Source organism: Phragmites australis, chromosome 9 (genome assembly GCF_958298935.1).
Source record: "Phragmites australis chromosome 9, lpPhrAust1.1, whole genome shotgun sequence".
NCBI classification, from domain to species: domain Eukaryota; kingdom Viridiplantae; phylum Streptophyta; class Magnoliopsida; order Poales; family Poaceae; genus Phragmites; species Phragmites australis.
Window position 1 is genome coordinate 28,473,136 of NC_084929.1, and position 23,947 is coordinate 28,497,082.

The 23,947-nt window shown below is 46.0% G+C and overlaps 2 protein-coding genes across 8 annotated transcripts; both read left to right on the forward strand.

Moving 5' to 3' along the window:
- The first annotated feature begins 7,369 nt into the window (after positions 1-7,369).
- Positions 7,370-10,733, forward strand: LOC133928996 (uncharacterized). 7 transcript variants are annotated; one of them, XR_009911551.1, is made up of 9 exons: positions 7,370-7,775; positions 8,296-8,363; positions 8,464-8,577; positions 8,695-8,857; positions 8,935-9,081; positions 9,157-9,206; positions 9,518-9,611; positions 9,971-10,155; positions 10,529-10,733. XR_009911551.1 is itself a non-coding variant. In XM_062375564.1 (7 exons), the coding sequence occupies exons 1-6, from the start codon at positions 7,701-7,703 to the stop codon at positions 9,181-9,183; spliced, it is 594 nt and encodes a 197-aa protein (XP_062231548.1). In that variant the 5' UTR covers positions 7,370-7,700; the 3' UTR covers positions 9,184-9,206; positions 9,971-10,415. The 7 variants fall into 7 exon arrangements, 4 of the variants coding, with proteins under 4 accessions (XP_062231548.1, XP_062231547.1, XP_062231546.1 ...); XR_009911552.1 differs by lacking the exon at positions 10,529-10,733 and having other exon boundaries at positions 9,971-10,415; XR_009911553.1 differs by lacking the exon at positions 10,529-10,733 and having other exon boundaries at positions 9,560-9,611; positions 9,971-10,415.
- Positions 10,734-16,394: 5,661 nt separating this feature from the next.
- LOC133928997 (rop guanine nucleotide exchange factor 7-like) lies at positions 16,395-20,049 on the forward strand. Its single transcript, XM_062375567.1, has 7 exons — positions 16,395-16,872; positions 16,962-17,078; positions 17,206-17,360; positions 18,380-18,454; positions 18,530-18,820; positions 18,910-19,257; positions 19,375-20,049. The coding sequence occupies exons 1-7, from the start codon at positions 16,632-16,634 to the stop codon at positions 19,813-19,815; spliced, it is 1,668 nt and encodes a 555-aa protein (XP_062231551.1). The 5' UTR covers positions 16,395-16,631; the 3' UTR covers positions 19,816-20,049.
- Positions 20,050-23,947: the final 3,898 nt, after the last annotated feature.

The window sequence follows — 23,947 nt, forward strand, 5'->3', positions numbered from 1 at the left end:
TATTACAACTCGGTAATATTAAGTGAATACATGAAGTGCAAGACGTGCTTCTAATCCCTTTCCTCCATGCTAGCTTCAAGTAGAACAACCTGGGGAGGAATATTGCAAGAGTGAGATTGGGTAATCTCAGCAAGCGAACCACTTTAACAAGCTATTTAAACCACAGTATTTAAAGCATCACTTTAAAACTTAAACATGTATAAAAGACATGGCATTATTCATCATGTTTATTTTTAAGCAAGTTAAATAGTTACTTCTAAAAGAAGATCAATAAGAACGTGTTCATAGCAAACATAACTATAACATAAGCAAGATAGAAAAAAAAACTATCTATCCCATATGACATGATATTAACATCAATAAATGATTTCAACTTCTAAGAGTTAAATAGGACTTGTAAGATAATATAATCATCCAAGACATCATGAATAGAGTTCAAGTCATATTAATAATACATGACAGTTTTAAGGATAACTCATTCGCAACCACATACCTTCTACAATTAGTAAAATTACTCAAACATCTTCATACCATTCATCACATCCAAATTGAATATGGAAGATTACTGTAACACAATATGATGCATATGGATACTATGCAATGCAAATCCACGTATGACTTCAATACTTTCATAAATTCACAAGTCATACCACAATGAACATATCCACGGAGAAGCGTCACTTCTCATAATGACCTCCAATGCAACTTCAATATATCCAACAATAAATTCCATATGACATGCATATGAATGCAATGACATATCTTATTTTACATCGCACCTCTCCTCGGGCAACGTACGATGTGTACCGGTACGGTCGTGATCTTTACGACATAACTTCCAATGCATATGAAATGCAATGCAGTGCAATGCACATGATATACTTCAAATGCCAAAATATAAATCGCATAGTACACAACCATGAACATACATCAACATAAAAGCATTTTCTACATAATTAATATAAGCCACTTCCATCCACACATATCCACAATTCCTTCTTCCTGTTAAAGTGCAGATGACAAGGACATACACATACAGTAACATTAAACTTGCTTTGAAAGAGCAAGGCCTACCCTATTTCATAACCACATATTAAAAGTTTAATTCTATGTAGGGCACAGAAAGATAACAAATATGCTTCTGCTAGCTTATCATTTAACATGCATAAGGTTTCAAAAGGTTATATTCTAACTAGTTATAGATATATGAAACAACCCTCCAAAAAGAATTAAATGCCCTCCTACAAGTTAAAGCATGTCCTCTTCTATAAGCTTCTACATAACCGACATCATGATCCTCAAGTAAACTAACCATTAGATATAATATGAGGTTGTGCTAGAAATGACTAAACCGACAAGGCATCATCACTATTACATAGACTCCATCAACTATAACCAAAAGATTAAACCAAATTCACAGATCCAGAGTAAGTAGGTATAATCATCCAAATTAATGAGTATAATCTTGTGTGCTGCATTATTATAAGTGGAGGTAGCAAAAATAACAAGTTAAAGTTGTGGCAACAACCGCCACGCTCACTTGCCTTTACCGACGATGAAGACAAGACATACATGCATCGATGCAACATGACCTGCTCAAGCACCCATATATCAGCACCACATCATACCATATAAAATACAAACAGCAAGGAATATAGTCCTACACCCCGCAACCCATCCAACGAACAAGCCGACACTCGTCACATTCGTTTAACTGCAGCAATGTTGCTTCACTTTTTCGTATCTTTTTATTTACAACAGAAATGATAGGAAACAAATATATTTTTGAAAACTACAGAACAATACCTACAACTTTCGTGAAAATACCATATTTTTATACTGCTATTAAGGTGGCCTAAACTGCAACTAAAAGCAGACTTCAGAATCTGTCTGAAATTTTAGGCAGCAAGCTTTACATTTTTATATCTACCATACCATAAACCCAAAAAATCTAAAACTTTGTGTACATATGTATCGCAACCCAAGCTTCAACTTTTGTATAATTTTGATCTACAGAAAACATCATTATCATGGCCTAATCGAGCTCTGAACATTCAATACTGAAATTTGTCAATGATTGATTGCAGAAAATTCAGAATAGCATAACCGGAGCTATATCAAACGAAAAATTTCATACTACACACCATTGGAAAACTTAACAAATCCTCTACATCTTCCTAGTTATTCTGAAAAACTGGTTTGGACTCTAAGATGCCCAAAAACTGAATAGATCTATTACTGTTCAGAATCTCGCCAGAATCTGACAGCCAAATTCAAAACTTCATATCTACTAATCTACTTGACCAAAAATTCTGAAATTTCACTACAAGCTAGGTTTCGCAAAAATCTACAACTTTATCCAAAGTACCAAAAATTAAGTCGGCCTATAACACGACCAAAAATAGCGATAAACAGACTCTACCTGATCTGACAGGACTGCAGAGAACTAACAGCGAGATAACCTCTAATCCCCTTCACTAATCCACCACCGAACATGATCTATAGATCATAATCATCCATAAAAACATGAGAAACATCAAGGGAAAAATTTTACCTATGGTATCCTTGGGAAACAGTAAGGAACCATGAGGAAAAGCTGTGAATCCACCCTATCCTTCTTCCCTTGAGTCCTGCTCTCTTTTCCCCCCCTTTTTGCTGCAAGAGCAGAAGAGAGGGAGAGGGAGGGACGCCTGGACAGGGGGCTGCGACCAGGGGAGGGAGAGAGGGGGTGGGTGGAGGCAGCTAGGGTTGGCGAAAGGGTGGAGGTCGGCTAGGGGAAGGGGAGGAGCTAGCGGCTGGGCCTTGGACCAACTGTGAATGGCCAGCCTGGGTCCAGGTTGGCTTGATCCACTCCATGCATATTTTTTTTTCTTTAAGAGAAACATTCTGCACAATTTTTCATCTCCCGCGATTTGCTGGAGAAACAAGAAAATGAATTGACAACAAGAAAAATTTCTAGTAAAACATCTATTCGACTTCTAGGGCATCACAACGTCCGAGCTATTTAGTCACGAACTCGGACCAAGTATGGTCATGCATACCTCGTGGGCCATTGATTTGTATTCCCTATTTGAGGAATATGTCGTGGCACCCCCCAAATATATGGTGGACCATCTTCTTAGGTTGCTCAAAACCCAAAGCCAATTGGTCAAGGTTGGCCCCATCTTCACCATTATCGTTGTGCTTGGGTTTGTGGCCCGCAAGCTCTTTGTCGACGATGCCTCACACGACCTTGCATTCGGTTAGGTCGTGTGCGTTGGTGCGGTGGATTTGACAGTAGCCTTTGCCCTTCTTGTCATCCTTCTTCTTGAAACATCGGCGTGGTTGGCCGGTCTGCTCGAACGCCAGATGTAATCTCGCAGCGACTCGCCCTGTCGATGCCCAACTGGTAAAGGTCATCCTCGATCCATAGCCGGGAGTAGGTTCCCTAGAAGTTAGCGACAAACTAGCTGCATAAATATTCCCAAGAATGAACTGACTCGTGGGGGAGGTTCATGAGCCATGACCGTGGCGAATCGGTCAGGGTGGTCGGAAAATAGTTCATTATGACCTTCCCATCAACCCCCGTAGCCTACACTATGGTGGTGTAGATCTGCAAGAACTCCTCCGTTTTGGTTGATCTGTCGTATTTTTCAACTAGGATCGGTCGAAACTTGTCCAGCCAGTGCACCTCTAGCAGCTGGGCACAGAAAGCATTCCACCCCATCCCGTAGCGAGGAGCCACTCACCGATGGGCAGCTTCACGTGAATGGGGAGAAAGTCTATGGTCTCGCAGTCCTGGCGAGGGGATGCATGAGTTTGATGTCTCCCTGCAAGGGGAAGGTGAGTGACAGGGCTACTTGCCCTTTTCCTGCTCGCGCCAAATGTAGTCCTCCTATTTTTGGGTGGCCCTCTGGCCCGAGATTACGTCGCGGTGAAGAGAGTCACACAGGTCAGCAGGTGGAATATCCCAACACGGTGGGGGTCTCCTCTTACTCCCTCTCACTAAGGGAGCATGGGTTTTATCCAGCCGTGAAGTCCACTGCGAACCTTGCCGACGACCACCTCGATCACTCATTGTGGTGGATGGGGTGGTGGCTGCCATGGTCTGGCACCGGACGGTCTCTACAATGAGGGAGAGATCGTATAGCTATGGCGCTACTGGTGAACTCTCTAGTACCACCATTGGCGGTGGCTAAGAAGTACTCGCACAGTCTGCATGTTCTGTGCGGGAGTCATGGCCTCGTAGTCGAGCTGCGGAGCGGTGAAACATTGCCGCCAAGGTCTCAACCTTGAGTGAGCGCTCCTTTGGGTTGCGTTGCAGTTGCTGGGGCGATATAGGACCACCTCCATACCTAGAATTAGACTGATTTCCCTCTTGTCCTACGGCTTGGGGCTTACCTCTGGTTCCCATGACACGAGCGTCTCTGTAGCCCCCCATTGCATGGGCCACCATGCAAACTTCACGTTCGGTCTTAGAATCCTCTGACTTTGTCTTAGTATCACATGCTTGGAGCACACCTGGCTCGTTTGGGTCGTACCCCATGATGAAAATGTCGCAATGGCCGGGGTCCTCGAAACGGGACTCTATGACCGTTATGGATCCAGACATGGGTAGTCCAACCATAATCTCCAAATTTGAAGAAAATGCAATGTGCCAATTATTGGGGGATCCCTAATAATGAATTCGGGGGTATACTGGTCGATGGGTGCGTTGATCAATGTTTCTTGGCGTTGGATATAATGGACTCAAGAACACGAGGATTTTATCTAGGTTCAGGCCTTCCATGGGATAATAGCTTTTACATCTTGTATATTTTCTTATGGATTGGATGAACTTGTTGCATAATGTATTTTTTGTCTCTATCTTACAAGTTGGTTTCTCCCCCTTTATATAACAGGAGAAAATGTGCACATACAAACAGATCATGCCAAACTATGTGGCAGACCTACACCTGATGAAGCCAACTAATCCTAGCTCATCATGACGAAGGATAGGCACGCACGCCCTGCTTTGGTCGCTTTGCAAGCCCCGTCCCATCACTGAGTGCCATCACGCTCGTCCACGAGGCCATCCCGTAGCATTAAATGCTACGAGACCATTTATTGCGCCAATATGCCTGCCCACGACCTTGCTCGTTGAAAGAGAGTGCTTGGGGAAGGAAAACACTTGAGTGGATTGCATTAAGTGTGATTTGACTGGTTATGTGAGTACTTGCCCTATGACCAGCAGAGGCTGATCGTAAGGTTTTGCTCTACGACCAGAAGACTGGTCATAGTAGCTCTGTCATGGTCGCAAGGTGAGGTTGTGGTCTTGAGGATATCTGTCTATCGACTGACACTTGGCAACATGGGGCTCGCCTGGTGGGGCACCCCTTTACCTATTATACCGACAAGTCTCAGATATCATAGCCCCACCTGAGTTGATTAAGGACCATACCGTTGTTTGCATGTACCCAACACTTACCGTACTTTCAACATATCCTTACATGGGACGGGTGAGCTGAATATCATATGGTGTGTGCATTGACTATCTGTGGCCCTACGGTGTGTCGAGAAAAATTATGAGATGGAGAAGTTTATTCTATGGCAGTGAGGACCCTAGGGTGTCCAATGGGGAAGAGCCTTGGCGGAAACTAGGTATCCTCGACGGCGTAGGTATTGGACGGTCTGATGCAGCACATATAAGAATAGTTGTTATGAGGACCGAGAGGATGAACTCGTGTCGTGTGGGTAAAGATGTATCCTCTGCAGGGTTGTAAGAACAATTCGAATTGCTACGCTCTTGATCATGAGTATGCTTGGTGTCCTGGCATTTCATGGTAGAGTCTTGTGATGATCTTGAGATGATGATCATGCTCGTCGAGGATGAGCATGAGAGGAAAAGGTTGATGTGATTTCTTTTTTTCGGGTGATCACTTGGTCAAGGTTGTTTATTCAGCTAAGGGTAGGGTTTGGGAAATGATAGAGTCATATCATTTGAGTCGCCTAAGTCTTCATACTTAGGTGCGTACACATTAAGATGATGAAAATTGTAATTAAGCAAATGTGTCAGCTTATAGCTTAGTTTCCTTGCCACAACCAAATGCATTTTCCTTCATTCGGGAATATATACCCATATATGTAAGTCTTACGAGTACCTTCATACTCACCGTGCTTTGTTGATTGCTTTACAGGTAAAGTTTAGGTGCCGACTACTTGTGCCCCACCAAGATCGGTGTAGTGACGAGTAGTGGCTATACTACCACTAACCTCAGTCGGTTGCCTTATAGACAAATAGCGCCACCGGTCCTTGTTTTCTTTTAGATATTTATTTCGATGCGGTTTATGTATAATTAAACTAGATAATACCTTATCATTTGTTTAATTTATCAACTTATAATCACTTGAAATTTTGTATAATTATGATGTTGTGATGTACATGTTGCTAAAGATATGTGTTGGATAATAGCTGTCCTAAGAATTATCCAAATGCACATATCGGGACTGCCAAGATTACCTTCGTGTTAACCATTTTGTGGTTGTGATTGTTGCTTTGAGATGTAGGTTAGTACGCAGCACGTCGAGAGACGGGTATATGCTAACTCTCATCTTAATGAACGTCGTCCGATTTGATTAAGCCAAATACGATTTAGACGGATTTAAAAAAGCTATTGAAAAGCGAAGTTTGGATTAAATATTTCTGATGGATTGGTAGATTGAATGTAATTGATTTATGTGGAAGGGATCAAAAGGGTACACGAAGGATTTATTGATACCTTATTTGATGTGTCGAGAGCAAATTAACACCTAAAAGAGAACGAATTACGTAGCTAGTTGCGCCGTTGCACTATGATCTACACAGCTAGCATGCAAGACAGCCAGGCAAGCACATAAATCAACAATAACTGAAGGATTAAGGATGAGACCGTGGAGAAAGACGCCCCCTTTGGAATTTCATTAAGTGGAGTGAGGACTAGAACATGAGCTCATTAAGTGGAACCTTTCTCTCATAGGCAGTAAACCTCATCTGAGTTTTCATGGCTTGAATGAAAGTAGGAGCTATTTTTTATTAGATATGCGATCAAAGTAGAAACGATGTTAGTCAGATACCAAACCTCTCCACTAAGGTTATCGCCACCAACCCTCATGGGAGGAAAGGAAATAGAAGATGGGGCAACAAATAGGTTGCAAAATGGTAAGTACTGCAAATACAAATGACCTGATCTGTCAAGTAATAAAATAGTGTATTTCACTGCTCCTCCAGTCATAAAGTGCCACTCTTTTTGATAGCCATAAAACTAAAAATCTGTTTTCAAAAAGAGAAACTTATCATGTTGACGTTCTCCAAGCCTGACATGTGGGTCCGTCCCTACGACGATAGGATGTAGAGCATTCCTTCCAATGGGGGTTGGACGGCTACGATGAACCTCGCAATCATCGGAACACGCCGCGCCCCGCCAAGGGGCCAAATCCAAGTCTGTACTCCCGCCCCCAAGGAGACCTCAAAGTTCTTCCCGCGCGGCCATACCAAATTCCCCTTCCACCGCCGGCGCCGCGTCCCGCCCCACCACCTCTTCCCCTTGCGCTGCCGCTGTCCCGACCACCGCACCCATACCATCCTCGACCGTTTCCTCGGCGGTCTCAGCGTCCTGCCGTGGCAGATCTGGCCTCTCCTGTAGCGGCATTCCGTCGAGCACGTAGCGCGCGGCTGCGGAAGGGCGTGTGGGACGAGGAGGAGGATGTACGGGAGGCGCGCATCGCAGCTTCTGAGGGAGATTGACTCCTCCGAGGCAGGCCAGCTCGCGTCGTTCAACGTAATTGCCGCTTCTCTGTACTCGCTTGCACTTACTAGTTCGGAATCAGGGTAGTTGCTGCTTTTACCGCAATTCTGTTTGATCTGGCGTGTTATGTGTACGATGGGAGGAATTGCGTTTAGAAACTATGTGTTTTCTTCTCAATAGAAAGTATTACTTGCCTGGTAGCACCTGTAAAAAGCATAAATCATTAGAGCAAATGTTGACGGTTTGGCTGACTGATGTGCTTGCAAAGTTATATCAAATTTGTGAGCCACTGAGTCAGTATGGTTTTAGACCGAAAAGCATAAGGCTTCTGCTCCCTTCTAAACGTGTTAGTCAGCATGTGCTACCCAAATTGTTAAGTTCACAATGAATTTCAATCGCATATATATATATATATATATATATATATATATATATATATATATATATATATATATATATATATATCACTACAGGTTTCATTACAGTGAGTCTGGTAGCCACAATTCTTTTTAGTTTCTTTGATACCTAACTTGCAGTCTTTCAAAATGCACAGAGCGATGTGTTTGATCAGGTCATTAGAGAGTGCAGTGAGCACAATTCACAATTTCAATCATTGATCAGGTATATTGTATCCTACTAGAATGTTGACCGTCTTCATCCGACATTACCCTACAGGCAGATATTTCCAATGCGCAATTTACTGATTTGCTTCTTATGACAGGAAAATGGTGGAGCAAAACTTAGACATCGAGACAACTAGAAACGAGGACCACTATGGTGCAGCTATCCACCATCTTTCCCTGCTCCGTAACAAAAGATGCCTCATGGCTTACATGTACAGATTTAAAAATTCACATACGAGCAAACTTTTTGTTTCTCCATTTTGTGCTGATTGCACATGTTTAAAACTGATTTTTTGTGTACTCTAGCTGAAAGCGTTGTATTTAACCAGGTACAACCGAGCAGAAGTTATTCAAAGTTTTAGGTGGAAAGTTGGTCCTGTTCTTCCTCATGACATACAAGAAAAGCTCCACTTCTCAGAGAAAGAGTACTTCAAGAACCACTCTGCAGCCATTAAGTCATACATATCGGAGATGGATATAGATTTAACAGTGGTATGGTGTTTTTCTATTTCATATGCTTCCTTAGGGGTGAGATAGATTTACCAGACTTTCTGTACATCTTTGTATAGGACATGGTACCTCCCAAGGATCCTTACATTCAGGTTCGGGTGCTGGAGGACATTGGTGAAGTATCTCTTGGCGACCATTCTGTATCATTGACCAAAAACTCGCTTCATTTCCTAAGGCGCACAGACGCTGAACAATTTATATCACAGGTTTGCTATCTTTCTTTGTGATGTCCTGCTGTCATTATTGCTTCTGGTAATAATATGCTACTGAAATTATAATAGGGTCTTATGGAAGAATTTCTGGAGTAGGGATCACATACGATGTACGATAGGTATTACCCCTTGCCTTTTATCTTATCACTTAATATGTATTTTTGGTAGTGCAATAGTGTTGCAATGTTTCGTAATGGCCAAAGTTTACTTGTCTTGGTTCAGAGAAGACTTGATAGTTGTTGAATATTTTTCATTTGGCACATATGGCCAGTTCAGCTGATACTGCTAAGCGCATAGATATTCAGTCTAGGTCTTTAGGACCTGATAGCTACCAACTTTCAACATTTGTACTGTATTTGGATCTGCTTCTCAAACTATGCATGTGTGAGCTGATTATCAGACAGGATGTACCCTGCCTCTTTTTCTCCAGTTCTGCTGCGTGATGGAATAAGCACCCTTGCAATGCTTGCAGAGAGAAAATGTGCAGCAATGAAAGAACATATGTCATCATCTTGGATGCGGAGGTATGAGGTGCATGTGATGGTTTCTGCACTGAGGGAGCTTCTAACTAGTTGTTACCGATGACTTCTAGTTCTAGATGAATGAGTCAAGTTTATAATACCTTTGTTGCTGCAACAATTTTCTGCGTGTTTTATTATTTCATAGTAGAATTTACAACTTTGTAAATTGTACAAGCAATCTTCCTAAAATTCATTGCCTCTGTTTACACGTGGATTTTCTGTTAGCGTTACATCTAAGAAAGCTGATGCCGTTAAAATTTTAACGCATGCGTCAACATTTAGTTTTTGCTTGAATTAGATCATAATTATTTCCAGTGCATGCAGTTTGATTTACTTCTGCCCTCTTTGTGCCACAACTACAGTTCTTTCAGAGTTCAGATTCTGACTTATTCTAGTCAGAGGCCACAACACAGGCTCGTTCCACCTTTGTATCACATCACAAGTGACATTTCCATCTTCACCAGGAAGCAAGACTAGTGCAGTACATGCAGGAAAGTTTCTGCTTGCTGGATTTATGTAAAGGTGTACTGAACGTCATTTAGTTAAGGTTGGTATCTACTTTTAATCACCACAAGTTTCTTAAGATGCTTTTATTACTGGGAAACACGCAAATCGGCAATTCAGCATGGCCATCTTTGCACTAACTGAAATTTAGGTAATTTTAGCTTGAAGATTGCTAAATTACCCGAGGTAAAAACCATAGGACATCGGTGATGTATGTATCTTGCTTGTAGTATCCACAAACTTTCAAATTTGAATTGCATCATTGCATGACAGTTATTGACGATGCAGTTGTTTGAGAATGCAGTGCCATGCCATAATTCCTGACCTAACCTCTACCTGTACATCTTTGTTTACCGTGCTACCTGAAATATCCTCCCCAGTATATTTATGCCTCATGTCTATATGCATGCATGCAGTTTATATGCCCAAACTGTGCTGTGAAGTTAAAGGATAAAACTGCATGTACATTACACGAGCTGCTGCATTCGACAGTGTTGTTCATGCTTAGTTAGCATGCCAGTGCATTGCTTTGGCCTCTGAAATGCTCTACTCTTTTGAGATTGCCATGATGAATGCTTGTGTATTATGGTAAAATGGTGAACAGATGAAGTTGCCTCTCTGCCTTATTTCTTAGATTCGCATGTGGCATGCTTCTTTCCTTAGCCTACCCTCCAACAAATCGGACGTCTTTCTTTACTTTCTCGTTGTCTGATCTCTGATGTATTTATAAATGATGCTTTGATGTGAATACTTGGGGGGGCGGGGGGAGGAACCTTTACCATTTCGCACTCGCCGTTCCCTTCTGCGGTTTAAACAGGTTGCAGCTGAACAAACTTCATGTAGATCATGTCAAAAAGGAGAAAAGAAAGATAAACTCCCTGTAGTGTCCTGAAACATTTTTCCCATTTAGGACCAGTTTCTGCACTGTGTTGTGTTAGGTATTCTGAGAAGCTACGGCCTAACTGTGGTCCATACTGCAATTCAAACTTAAAAACTAACGTACCAACCAAAACATAGGTATTCTAAAAGCAGCAGTGACACTTTATTTCATATTGTTTTCCCTCCAATTTTTTAGCGTTGTTGTACTGTTGTTCTTGGGCGTAACTAACTAGTAGGCCATGGTACTAATGAGGTAGTATCTGGTGCTCCTGCAGCATGCTAATTCGGAGGATGGTCACTGGCCACAAGAGGCATGGCATGATGGTTACATGCTTCTCGTAGAATACTGCTAACCTAGGCAACAAATGACAAAGTTGAGATAAACCTATCCATATAAATGTCGTATCTAAGCCTTCCAAGTGAAGAATGTCTTTTCTCTAGCACTTATTAGGTCCACCAATTCACCCCTCAAAAAAGAATCATGAGATGTGGGCTCTTAAAATAATTGACTTAGGTTACCTTAACCAATTGAGCAAACGGAACATCGTCCCGAGATTCTTAGCGGCTTTTCTCTCTCTCTTCGAACGCCGTCATGGCCGATCTTCCCCGGTGCCACGGAAAAACGACTAGACGGATTCCGAGCTAGCACTAGCAGATCGCGATTCGCGACGGGCTCTGGCCTCTAGCCTCTGGCCGGTGACGCATCCATTCCATCCCCGGGTGGGGCGCCGTGCCGCGGACAGGCGAGAGGTGACGAACAGGTGGCCAGTGCCAGCATGCCGCGCGTACGCTTTGCCCTTGGGCTCTTAAAAAACCTTGGCTTCTCGTGGAGCGGGTAGGTTGACTGGTAGCCCCCCGTGTCTGTACGCTGTTTGCTGCTGCTAGCACGTACTACTCTCATAGACCCATGTCATGGGACATTCTTTAAGGCAGAAGGTCTTCTTCCCTTTGACATTCGTGTCACTATCTTGGAGTTCTCGTATGGCGCGAGTGTGATTCTTCTCTGCCAGGTTGTACTATGCTAGAGACCTTGACTTCCTTTTTAAAAAAATGGTTCCAAAAAAAAAAGATGGTCACGGTGAGGGTACCGGATGAAAGATAAGTGATTAAAAATGCACAAACGAGCCGTGGCTACTGGGTCGGTTTGAGTATGATACTGTAGATATGGTTTAGACATGGCACAGCTTGAGCTGAGACGAGTCAGGATGGCACGGCACGAGGTTACAGGCCGTGACTGGGTTGAGCGCGTGGCACGGTGTGTCGGTACGGCACGGCCCAGCCAAGTCGGGCCGGTACGGGCATGGTACGATCTGGTCCGGCATGCATGGGCCTGACTATTTTCTATTTTTTTATATATATTTAATTTTGTAGCAATTTTGTTATCTATTTTCTATATTTTTATCTATTTTCTATATATTTTTTAAATTTTGTAGCTATTTTTTATTTTATCGGGTCGGCTGTGCCGATGGGCCACCCTTTGCCGTTGGGTTGCTCGTGCTGCTGGGCCGCAATCGTGTCCGAGCCAGGCCGACATGGCACTATGGCCGACGGGTCGTGCCGTGGGCTGAGGGGGGAGCACGCAGGCCGACACAGCACGATCTGTTATAATAGTCGGGCCGTGCCGAGTCAGGCCTATGCTGGGTCGGCCCGAGTGACCCATTTGACCATCTCAGTAAGTGACATTAATATTAGATCAATATAATTTTAGTGATTAATATTAATATAGTTAATAAAACTAATATGGTTTATTAGTATGAAAGGTTTAGTCTCTTGGATGCTATAAAATAATCTTAGGGTTTCAAAGACCTCGAAGGGATAACCATCAAGGTTTCAAAAGAGCCTCATGAAGATATAAGGATCTATTTTTTAATCAAATAATTATGATATTGAGAACATCATTTATATAGATAGGTTGTTTTCTTTGATCATACTACGAAAATGGGTTCAGTTTAAATAGCTTGATCTAGTGTCTTTAGGTTAGTTACCGATTAGGTGATCCACACTAAGTTTGGCTAGTTTTAATAAATTAGAGAAAGACCTAAAATAGGGCTAGATAACGAGCTAACTCGGCTTGTTTGGCTCATTCAATATAATGAGCAGAAAAGCCAGCTCGGCATGGCTCGTGAGCAGCTTGTTACTCTTTTTTTTTAAAGGGAGCAGCTCGTTACTAGGATGAAAATAATATAAACATCTATTGAAAAATATATTGATAAAATCATACAACAATAGTAATGACATCTATAAGTATAATACTTCTTTGCATGTTTTAATCAGATGTATAATTGTTGTAATCTGAATCTTTTCTGAAAGTTTTTCAAACCCACATGCATCACAGCAGTAGATAGATTCACCTATATATGTTTTGCTACTGGAACAAAATATTTCTAAAAAAAATATATGAAACAACGTTCCTCACACATCCGTCTATACATGTAAAGCCTGAAGAAATGATCAATGGGAGAAAAAAAAAGATCAGAGCTGCATCGTAACGATGAGCTGACCAATAGAAAGCCAAGTAGGCTGGCAAGGAGTCTCTCCATCGAAGATGAAGATGACCAACAAGCAAACTGATGACCACAGTGAAAGAGAGCGATATGATGCAACGATGATCTTGTCTCGTTTGGCTCGCGAGCTGGCTTGTTATCTAAAAGAGCTAAACTCTGGCTCGGCTCGTTAAATTTTGGAACGAGACGAGCCGAACGAAGCCGAGCCAGACACGAGCTGAGCTAGCTCGTGAGCTTCAAGCTTTTCGTCCGGTCCTAATACAAAACATAAAGAAAGAGAAGGCATGAAGACCCGAGTTGGATTGAATTGAACATGTCCCTTTGAAAAAATAAATCACCATATAATTTAATCAAGAGAGACAAAAGAGAGACATAGTTAATTATAAGATGGATACTTCTACTTCTTACGATGAGTTAATTGATATAGCATGGTTATTTATTTCATTGGAAATGTTTATGTTGAGACTAATCTTGTAAGTGAAAATAATGAGCTTGAGTAAGAAGTAGAAAAGCACAATAATAACTTAAAAAGAAATAAAGCAAAGCAATATAAAACCTACTCAACGTATTGTTTGATATAGGCATGTGCTTAAGTTGGTGATTCATGGGATTGATTGAAGGCAAGCGAAAGGGTCCATCGAGAATAAGCTTTGTGAGGGAACATGTGTGACTTGATATCTATGCAACAAAGAAGAATGCAAGTTCTATTAATATAAGCAACTCAAGAAGAAGAAAAGAAATATTATCATCTCAGACACTCAATACAATTAAATAAAAATTGATTTAAGTTTATCTTTATTAATTGAGCCAAATAATTTTTAGAAATCGTAATTGAACCTCTTCCGGGATGCGATCGGTCCTTTCACCTGATGACGATCAAGACAGACTACACGATTAGTGAATTCAGGCTAAACGCGGTGTTTCTGTGGGAATATGGAAGTCGTGTCTCAGCATTGCAGCTGGCTATCCATCATTCAAGTCGGGTGGGATGTGCTGGATTTGTTGCGGAAGGACCGTGTTGGTCTGTACCAGTAGGAATACGATTCTTGTTGATACTGTTTTGCACAAAGATATCCTCTAGTAGTACAGTTTGAGAAGCCTCCGCGTATCACTTAAAGCTGCTAATCTGCCGACGGGCTGCCGAGTAAAGCTGATACTAGTGTGATCAATAGCCACCAACGGGTGGGCCAAAGCGAGCATCATTTCTTTCTTACCGTTGCTTGCGTTCGTGACCAAACATAATATCTCTCAATCTGCTCGCAACTCCTGCACCATCTTTGCTTTCTGCACAAGTGGGTCGCAATTAGTACTTCTGTAATAATAACACCACTACTAATGTGAGTACTACGATGATTTGAAAATAGTAGGTGCGAGATCGATAGTAGTATTAGGATGAGTTGCAACCGTGGGGACTGGACTGGGGAGTGGGGACAGCGTGGGGACGAGGGACAGAGAACGACACGAGATAGATTTTCCATGCGCCGCAAAAGGAGATACTGCCGCGGTTACCGAGTCAAACCGCAGGCGCTTTTTTCCTGACGTTTTGGCTACTAGATGCGTCCTAGCTAGTCCGTCCTATCTATTGCAGCCTTTCCCCGGCGTTCGTTTTTGCCTCGGTGTTTTCGAACCCAAAATTTGAAACCACTGGATCGTGCTTGCTCGACGAGCTCGTTCTCCAAGGTTTTGGATCGTACATCGTGTTCAAAATGCTTACTCTATCTGATACTACAAAGCAGTATAAGTTATTTAGGATTTTTCACGTGAATTAAACAAACTAGGTGATAAGATGGTGTTGCTGCCACGTACTCGGTGATCACCACAATTGAATGGCCCATTTGCAAAACGACCGCCTGTAAGACGACTCCATTGTAAATGCCGTGGGACAGGCAATGTAAATAGTGTGTCGTTGACGGTGCAGGAGAAGGAGAAGGTAGCATTGGCAGAGCAGGAGCTCCCGTTAAAGATCATTTTAGGAAAACCGTGCTTGTCTCGGAAAGAAAGTACTACTTCCTGAGCACACACCGTTGAGGGCAAGCCGATCCCTGCTGAATTAGCGAATACCATACTCGATCGATTGACCGTTCGATCACCTTCAACGCGATTAAACAAACAAAACAATGTAACGAGGAATCATCAAACGGCCGTTTTCCTCTTCCTCGAATTTCCCCCGTTTGCTTGCAGGCCCAGCAACCCATGTTTCTACCCACCTCCCTCCACATGATCGGCGACAGCGTACAACGGGAAGGAAGGTCAGGGCCGAGGAGAGAGACGCTCCGGTCCATACGTAGAGACGACGAACCACGGTCCCAGCAGCGTAGCTGCCACGCCGACCAATCACTGCGGTCTCTAACCGCTAGCTAGCTAGCTGCGGTCTCTAACAGGCAGTGTGTTTGGGTTTCCAGAGGAGGTTACGTGGAGTTGTATTGGATAAATAAATTGAGAACTAGTAGACTAAATGGTGACATATTTATTTAAAATAAAAATATTTAGTTAGCTATATTTATCTAAGATAAGTTGAAATGATTTTTGTTTGGTTGAGCGAATCTTAGATCACATGAATGGATACAAAAGTTGATAATACGATTGGTGATTCACACGAAGTAACACTGATAAGTAGATTTGTCTGTATAAATTGATATAAAATCTGTATCTATTAGATTAGACTGCAGAGTAAAGTTAGAACTAAGCTTTGCTATCGGATTAGAATATGATCGTATATTTATATATGTTAAGCTAAACTATATTCATACATCCGGACAATAAACAGATTTCTTTTCAAAATCCTACACATCCGTTAAACTAAAATAAAATAGATAAAAAACCAAACACACCCATATTATCTACTCCCCTCGGAGAAATAAGCCCACCAAGACAACTCAAAACCCAACGGTCACTCCTCCCTCGCCTGCCTTTCGCTTCTTTTAAGCCTTTACACTCCGCTCTCTCTCTCACCGTCGCATGCACCCCCACCAACCTGCAGATGCGAGCCGCCGAGCACGCTAGAAGTTTCAGTAGCAGCAAGCGGCCTCGTCGGCGTCTCTGCGTAGCCGTAGCCTCCGTCGGAAATTGCCAAGCCCGCAGCCAAGAAAGACCGCAATAAGCGAGCCATTGTGCAGGGACAGAGCGTCGACCTGGGATGGAGAGAGGCGCCGCGGCCGAGGAGGAGGAGGGGAGGGCGCTGAGCGAGGCGCTGACAGCGGATTCGGCCGACGACGAGGGGCGCCGCGGGAGCAGCTCCAGCGCCACCTCCGAGGTCGCATCCACTGAGTCCTCCTACTCCCCGCCCGACGAGTGGCAGCGGGTCGCCATCAAGACCTGCGTGTTGGCTGACGTCGTCACGGCCGGGACGGCCGGCAAGGAGAAGCACGGAGCCTCAGGTACGCGCGTGGCGACAATTCTTCGCTTAATTAGGGGAACGTGTACGTAATTTAGACTCGCCGTCACCGTGTGGTCTAATTGTCGCCAGAGATGGGGATGATGAAGGAGAGGTTCTCGAAGCTGCTGCTGGGCGAGGACATGTCGGGCAGCGGCAAGGGCGTCTGCACCGCGCTCGCCATCTCCAACGCCATCACCAACCTCTGTGGTAATGTTACGTGACGCACTCCACTTACTATCTTTGATCGGTGGTTGTAGTCCGGTTGCTTTCTTGGATGAGAATTGCAATGTGGTTTCAAGTTCCTTAGGTTGTGCTATGCGCGCCGTTTTTGCAGCGACGATTTATGGGCAGCTCTGGAGGCTGGAGCCGCTGCTGCCGGAGAAGAAGGCGATGTGGCGGCGAGAGATGGATTGGCTGCTCTGCGTCAGCGACCACATCGTCGAGCTGGTGCCCACATGGCAGACGTTCCCGGATGGGACTAGGCTTGAGGTAATTAACTTCTGCAGCAGTAGTATAAATTGGCTGGTTGGCACTTAACCCTTAATAATTTCATGCTAGTAAAATCTCGTCTACGGTTAACTTATCATTAGTCGGCATGTTTTTGGCACGGTAAAATCTTGGCTATCTCAATCGATGTCATGAACTAATTCTATGATTTCCGAAACAGGTTCACTCAGAAAAAAAGGTGATACAGAATCTAGTAGTTGCAGTGTAGCTTTTCATGAGCAAATGCACTGAGCAGTGTCCGCGGCGTCCAACCGAAGTTTAAGTGCAAAAATTAATCTTTGGTGATTTGAATTTTAATTGTGCAGGACCGCGGCGAAGAGCCATTAAACACGTACTTAGCCGTTTGATACCTAATCTAGTGTATTAAAAGGGACAGTTAGGCGCGAGATGTTCTGAGGTCCAAAGAGTAAAGTGCACATGATCATATCAATGTGCTGTCCGTTCGGTAGGTCACTTTTACGCGTTTCATCAAAATTCACGATTGAAATGCTTGCCCATTGCTATTTAATTACCACCAGATGAAGTGGTGGTGAAGACGGGAGAGTAAAACTGTCACACGATTTACGCATACACAAATATTTTTAACGATATTATCTGCAGCCGTATGACAGTGACGTACTCGTGAATGTGAATATGGTATGAGTGCGTAATGGTGTGTGAGCGTGTTCATCACCTTATAATCAGAAAAAAAAATACCACGAGATGCGAGAAGGTGGAAGCTCGCAGGGCAGGGAGCACACCCACACGGGTTCAACGATCCCGGTGCTCGCATTCAGGTGGGGAAAATCCCCCTGATGTGCTCTCTTTCGAAAAAAAGGCACTAAAGAGACGAAACTTGTGTACAGAGTGTTGCTAATCCTGTTTTCTTTTTTGCTACACTGGTTGAAATCGTATCTGCCGCTTGGACATCGCAATATGTGGTCTATCTCTGAAAAGAAAACAACAATTCTGATTCGAGCAGTGTAAAAACTGATTAGTACTGGTGGACTGCCAATTTTCAGATCATGACAAGCAGGCCACGGTCTGATCTGTACATCAATCTGCCGGCACTTCGGAAGCTAGACCACATGCTTCTCGTGAGTTCGACAACTTTGTCAATTCTTCTGAAAAACCGAGGAACATCTCCCGACTGACATAGCCTCTGCTTCCAGGAAATCCTTGAGAGCTTCAGAGGCTCTGAATTCTGGTACGTCGACCAGGGCATCTGCGCGCCGGACTGCGACGGCTCCGCCTCGTTCCGGAGGACGTTCCGCCGCCGCGACGACAAGTGGTGGCTCCCGGTGCCCCGCGTGCCCCCCGGCGGCCTCCGCGAGGCCACGCGAAGGCGGGTCGAGCACAGGCGCGACTGCGCCAACCAGATCTTGAAGGCCGCCATGGCCATCAACAGCAACGCCTTGGCCGAAATGGACGTTCCCGACTCTTACCTCGACTCGCTGCCAAAGGTGCGCACCGCTCAGCAACAACAACGTCTGAATTTGCGCGTTTTCTTGATACTGACATGGCTCTTTCTTCGATCAACGTTGGATGTCAGAACGGACGTGCGACGCTGGGCGACGTCATATACCGTTACATCACCTCGGACCAGTTCTCCCCTGATTGCCTCCTCGACTGCCTCGACTTGTCGTCGGAGTACCAGGCGCTGGAGATCGCCAACCGCATCGAAGCCTCCATCTACGTGTGGCGTCGGCGGGGCGCCGCGAAACCGGGAAGCCGCGCGGGCGCCAAATCGTCCTGGGGCATCGTGAAGGACATGATAATGGACACGGAGAAGAGGGACCCGCTCGCCGAGCGCGCCGAGAGCGTCTTGATATCCCTGAAGCAAAGGTTCCCCGGGCTCACACAGACAAGCTTGGACATGAGCAAGATTCAATACAACAAGGTTTGTGCCTTTCAGAATCCCTTGCAGTCCCCATTCATCGAGCATTGCTGATTTGGATCACTGGTAACAAGGCTGATGGCTTACTGGCTGACTGGACATTTTTCAAATGTTCTTTAGGACGTGGGGAAATCGATCCTTGAGAGCTACTCAAGGGTCCTCGAGAGCCTAGCCTCCAACATCATCGCACGGATCGACGACCTGCTCAACGTCGACGAGCTTAGCAAGCAGTCAGACCACCTCCCGGCCGGCGGCGCGGACGGGAAGATCGCCAGCTGCAAGAACAACAACAGCAAGGACATGGTGCCGTCGCCGTACCCGGTGGTGCCCGCCTCGGGCACTCCGTACGCCACGCCGAGCTTCTCGCCGGCGCAGCTGTCGAGCCCGTCCAAGATCGGGAGGGCCCTGCTGGTCGACCGCCGGTCGCACCACGGCAGAGGGATTGGCGCCAAGATAACGATGTCATCGATGGCTGACCGCGCTGGCTTGGAGGCCGTCAAGGGGGTGCTGGTCGGAAGCGCCGTGTTCGACGTCCCGACGGCTGCCACAGCAGAGCTGTGAAAATCCAGGCCAGGTTCTGGGTTCAGATGAGGTCGCCGGAAGACGCCTCTCTGTGCATACTTTTACCTCGTGTCGGCGCCGTCGTGTGCGCGCGGTTGATTTGTTGAGACGCGTTGTTAGCATAGGGGGGCGATGCGTCTTGCCGTTTGCCGCCCACGGTTTGTAATGCTTGGCGCAGTGTCTTGTAGACTACTTATTTGCTGCAAGTGTTGAGAGAGTTTTTAATCCGATATTCCTCGGATCAAAGAGCGCAGCATCATCGTAACTCGCCATAAGACAGTGGTGCTTCTGATTTATGTTGGGTGGTCACGAGATTGAAAACGGTAGTAGGCCCACGGATGAGAAGGGAACGTAGGAAGTGTGGTTCGCGGCCGGCCCAGTCCAAGTGCCCCATCATCAATCTGCAGTGGACGTGTAGGCCTCAGCAAGCAAACCGTCACGTCGCAACTCACCACCAGTCCGCCTACCGCCCTAGCCTCCCTCTAACCCCTGGGTCGTTGGTGAATCTTGAAACTCTAAACTCTAACCCCTCCCGTAAACTCCTGGCACTGGCACGTTCACATGGTGGTGGGTCTTGGTAGTAACCTCTCCTACCTCAAGCAAAGCCCATATGTGCGCCGCTCCCGCAATCAGCCGATGCCCCACGGGTTTGTCTCACTGATGCAGGTGGCACACGCAATCACACGCGGCCTCACAAGTTGTAGCGCCCGTGGCCACCGGCTCCAGCTGCTCGGGTGCGGGCGACAGTGCCAAACACTTCCACCCATGTGCTATGGTGGCCTAGGAACCCATTACGTAACATTTAGTGGTGACAATGGGTCGGGTTAGGTACCCGCGAGTTTCAGACCTGACGGGGCAGGTTTGGGTGAAAAAAATGGCCCTACGGGGCTATCGGGTCGAGCCCTTGACCTAAGCCGGGTTCAGGTTGCATTTGCAACCGCAGGTGCTCCACGTGTCCTGAAATCTGAGGCCCATTAGTCCTTTACCCCGACGGTCCATTACACACAGCCTTACCCCTGTTCGCCACTTTAGTCCGTGTGACCCCAGCCCCACTAACGAACCCCAACCAGCCAACCCTAAACCCCTAGTCTCCGCTCCACCAGCGAGGATCAGTGGCCGTAATGACGATGGAGGTGCAGAAGGTGTGGGAGGTCCGCATGCTCAAGACCAAGCCCGACGCGCCCACCGCTCGCACGCTCCTCGTTTGTGTCCCCAGGCAGGTCCAACCCATCACGCGCCACCACAAGTGGCGCATCAAGGTCCTCTCTGAGTTCTCGTAAGCACCCCATCATTGGCGGATCTGCCCTCTGGCCTTGTCCCGTGGTCCGACACTCTAGCTCCCTCAACTACAACGTGCGACGCTTCTGCGATGGTGAGGGAGGGTGCTCCGAGAGGCGGTGGCAAATCTCAGGGTGTATGTGAACCCCTCCAACGCCGTCGAGGTGCCGCCATCCGCTAGCTCAACGCACTCCTCTTCTCATGCGTCGTTGCATGCCACTCCCCCTCCCTCCTCTGATTATTGTGGAATTCATGCTCCTGGTCCAGCGGATTCATCATATCTGAGATCTCGTTGCACATCGGGTTTCAGGTCCCCCGTCGGATCTTGGGTCCCTAATGGGACTGGGGTTGGAGCTTGTTGTACACCCGCTATCCATTTCGGAGGTGGATCGGGTTTGATGTCTCGGGTTTCAAGTTGGATATGTTCTTGCTCCATTCGGCCCTGTCGGGGTATTGGGTAAGGGGGCATCCTAACTAGCAGGCCCCACGAGGGATATGACGACCGGTGGAGGATATTACCTGAACCCTAGCCCATCGCGTGACCAAGTCAAGGCTCGAATGACCAGCGTAAGGCTTGCACGATCAACCTACTTGTGATATAATGTGATCCCGCGACCAGCCATTGCTGGTCACGGAACGTCCATATATAACTTGTCTAATCGCATTTATTGATATCTACTCAAGTATTTTTCTTTCCAAGGATCATGCCCAGCGAGAGCAGGAAAAAGGGCAAGCAGCTCTACCACTCACCTCCCCCACGCTGGGAGGCGTCAGATTACTCCATCCCATCTCCAGGACCACATGACCGTCGTTTCTCTACCTAAGCACACGCTATCACCCATCAACGGGTGACTCCACATTATGGAATAGGGTGTAATGCCCTATCAGCCTGGCTACGAGAGGTGCGCTGGCTGGACAAGTTCCAATCGGTCCTAGTTGAAAAGTATGATGGCTCGACCAGCCCTGAGGAGTTCCTGCAGATCTACACCACCATGGTGTAGGTCGCGGGAGGCCATAAAAAAGTCATGGCCAACTACTTCCCGACCGCCTTGACCGATTTAGCTTGGTCCTGGCTTATGAACCTCCCCCATGAGTCGGTTTGCTCACGGGAGGATATTTGTGACCTGTTAGTCGCCAATTTCTAGGGGACCTATGCCCGAACCGAGGTCGAGAACGACCTGTACCAAGTTAGGCAGTGACAAGGTGAGCTATTGCGAGACTTCATCCGACGCTTCACCGAGCGCCGAAACACTATTCCAAGGATCACGGGTGAATCCGTGGTCATAACATTCAAGAGAGGGGTCAGAGACCAAAATGGTCCAGAAGTTGACCACCAAGAAAATCCGAAGCACTACCGAGCTCTTCAAGCCCGCAAACAAGTACGCACAGGCCGCCAAGGACCGAGAGCGTCAGATTGAGGCCAGGTCGCAGCCGACCTTTGACTAGCCTGCCTCCTCCAAAGCGGTTGGTCGGAAGGAGAAAAAGAAGAACAAACGCAAGGAAGGACCATCCGATGTCATGGCGGTCGAGTAGATCGATCAACTGCGTCGGTACTTTGAGAAAAAGGAGGGGAAGAAGGGCCATGGATAATACCCAATCCACCGCATAGATTCCCACGACCTGACCGAGTGTAAGGTCGTGCGAGGCATCATCGATAAGTAGCTTGTAGAGCGTAAATCCAGTCATGCCTAGGATGGTGAGGATGGGGCCAACCCTGACCAGTCAGCACCGGGGTACCAGCATGCCGATCATATGGTCCACCACATTTTCGAGGGTGCTGTGACATATTACTCGAACAGGGAATACAAGTCGGTGGTCCGGGAAGTGTGGGTGACCACGCAGGCCCAAGCCCGCGTCTGAAGTGGTCGGAGATGTCCCTTACCTTCAATCGGGCTGACCACCCCACGAGTGTCAAGCGACTTGGTCGCTACCCTATTGTTATCGAACCCACTGTTCAAAACATCCTACTGGGTCACGTACTAATCGATGGAGGGAGCTCCATCAACCTCCTCTTCGCCGACGTGTTAGACACCCTTCAAATCCCAAGAAGTCCGTTGAAACCATCTCCCTCCTTCTTTGGGATTACCCTGGGCACTTCGGCTAGGCCCTTACAACATGTCGAGTTGCCCGTCACTTTTGGCTCGCCAAGTAACTTTAGGACCGAAAAGGTCATGTTTGATGTGGAGGACTTTGGGATTGCTTATAACGCAATCCTAGGGTGATTACGTGTATTAGGCGATCAAGATCCCTAGTCCGACCGGGGCCATCACCATCTTTGGTAACACAAAGACGACACTGCACTGCGATAAGAGGAGCCTCGACATGGTTGAGCTAACTCCCGGGTCGCAGCCGGAGAATGCTACGCCTAATGGTCACCCGATGAAGGTTCACAGTGCCTCTAGCCAGGACGAGCGACTCAAGGCAGTATGCCTTGATGACTCTGACCCGATTAGGATGGTCCAGATAGGAGCTGGCTTGGACCCCAAATAGGAACTCACGCTCATCACTTTCCTCCGGACAAACACGAACGTCTTTTCATTGTGTACGTCTGATATGCTTGGAGTCCCCAAGGACATGATCGAGCACAAGTTATCAATGTGACCTGATGCATGACTAGTCAAACAAAAAGCACGTCGGTTCACAGCTGACCGAAAGGAAGCACTTCATAAGTAGATCAACAAGCTCCTGGAAGCAAGCTTCATCCGAGAAATACAGTACCCATAGTGGCTGGCTAACCTAGTCATGGTTAAAAAACACAATGGTAAGTAGAGGATATGTGTCGACTTCATCGACCTCAACAAGACGTGTCCGAAAGATCTCTTACCTCTACCACGGATCGACCAGCTTGTTAACT

Excerpts from the sequence above, each read along its gene's own strand:
- LOC133928996 (XM_062375564.1), top strand. The coding sequence starts at position 7,701 with ATGTACGGGAGGCGCGCATCGCAGCTTCTGAGGGAGATTGACTCCTCC. Across the intron at positions 8,364-8,463 it reads CAATTTCAATCATTGATCAG|GAAAATGGTGGAGCAAAACT; the intron begins GTATATTGTATC and ends TTCTTATGACAG. Across the intron at positions 8,578-8,694 it reads AGATGCCTCATGGCTTACAT|GTACAACCGAGCAGAAGTTA; the intron begins GTACAGATTTAA and ends GTATTTAACCAG.
- LOC133928997 (XM_062375567.1), top strand. The coding sequence starts at position 16,632 with ATGGAGAGAGGCGCCGCGGCCGAGGAGGAGGAGGGGAGGGCGCTGAGC. Across the intron at positions 18,455-18,529 it reads AGCTAGACCACATGCTTCTC|GAAATCCTTGAGAGCTTCAG; the intron begins GTGAGTTCGACA and ends CTCTGCTTCCAG. Across the intron at positions 19,258-19,374 it reads GCAAGATTCAATACAACAAG|GACGTGGGGAAATCGATCCT; the intron begins GTTTGTGCCTTT and ends AATGTTCTTTAG.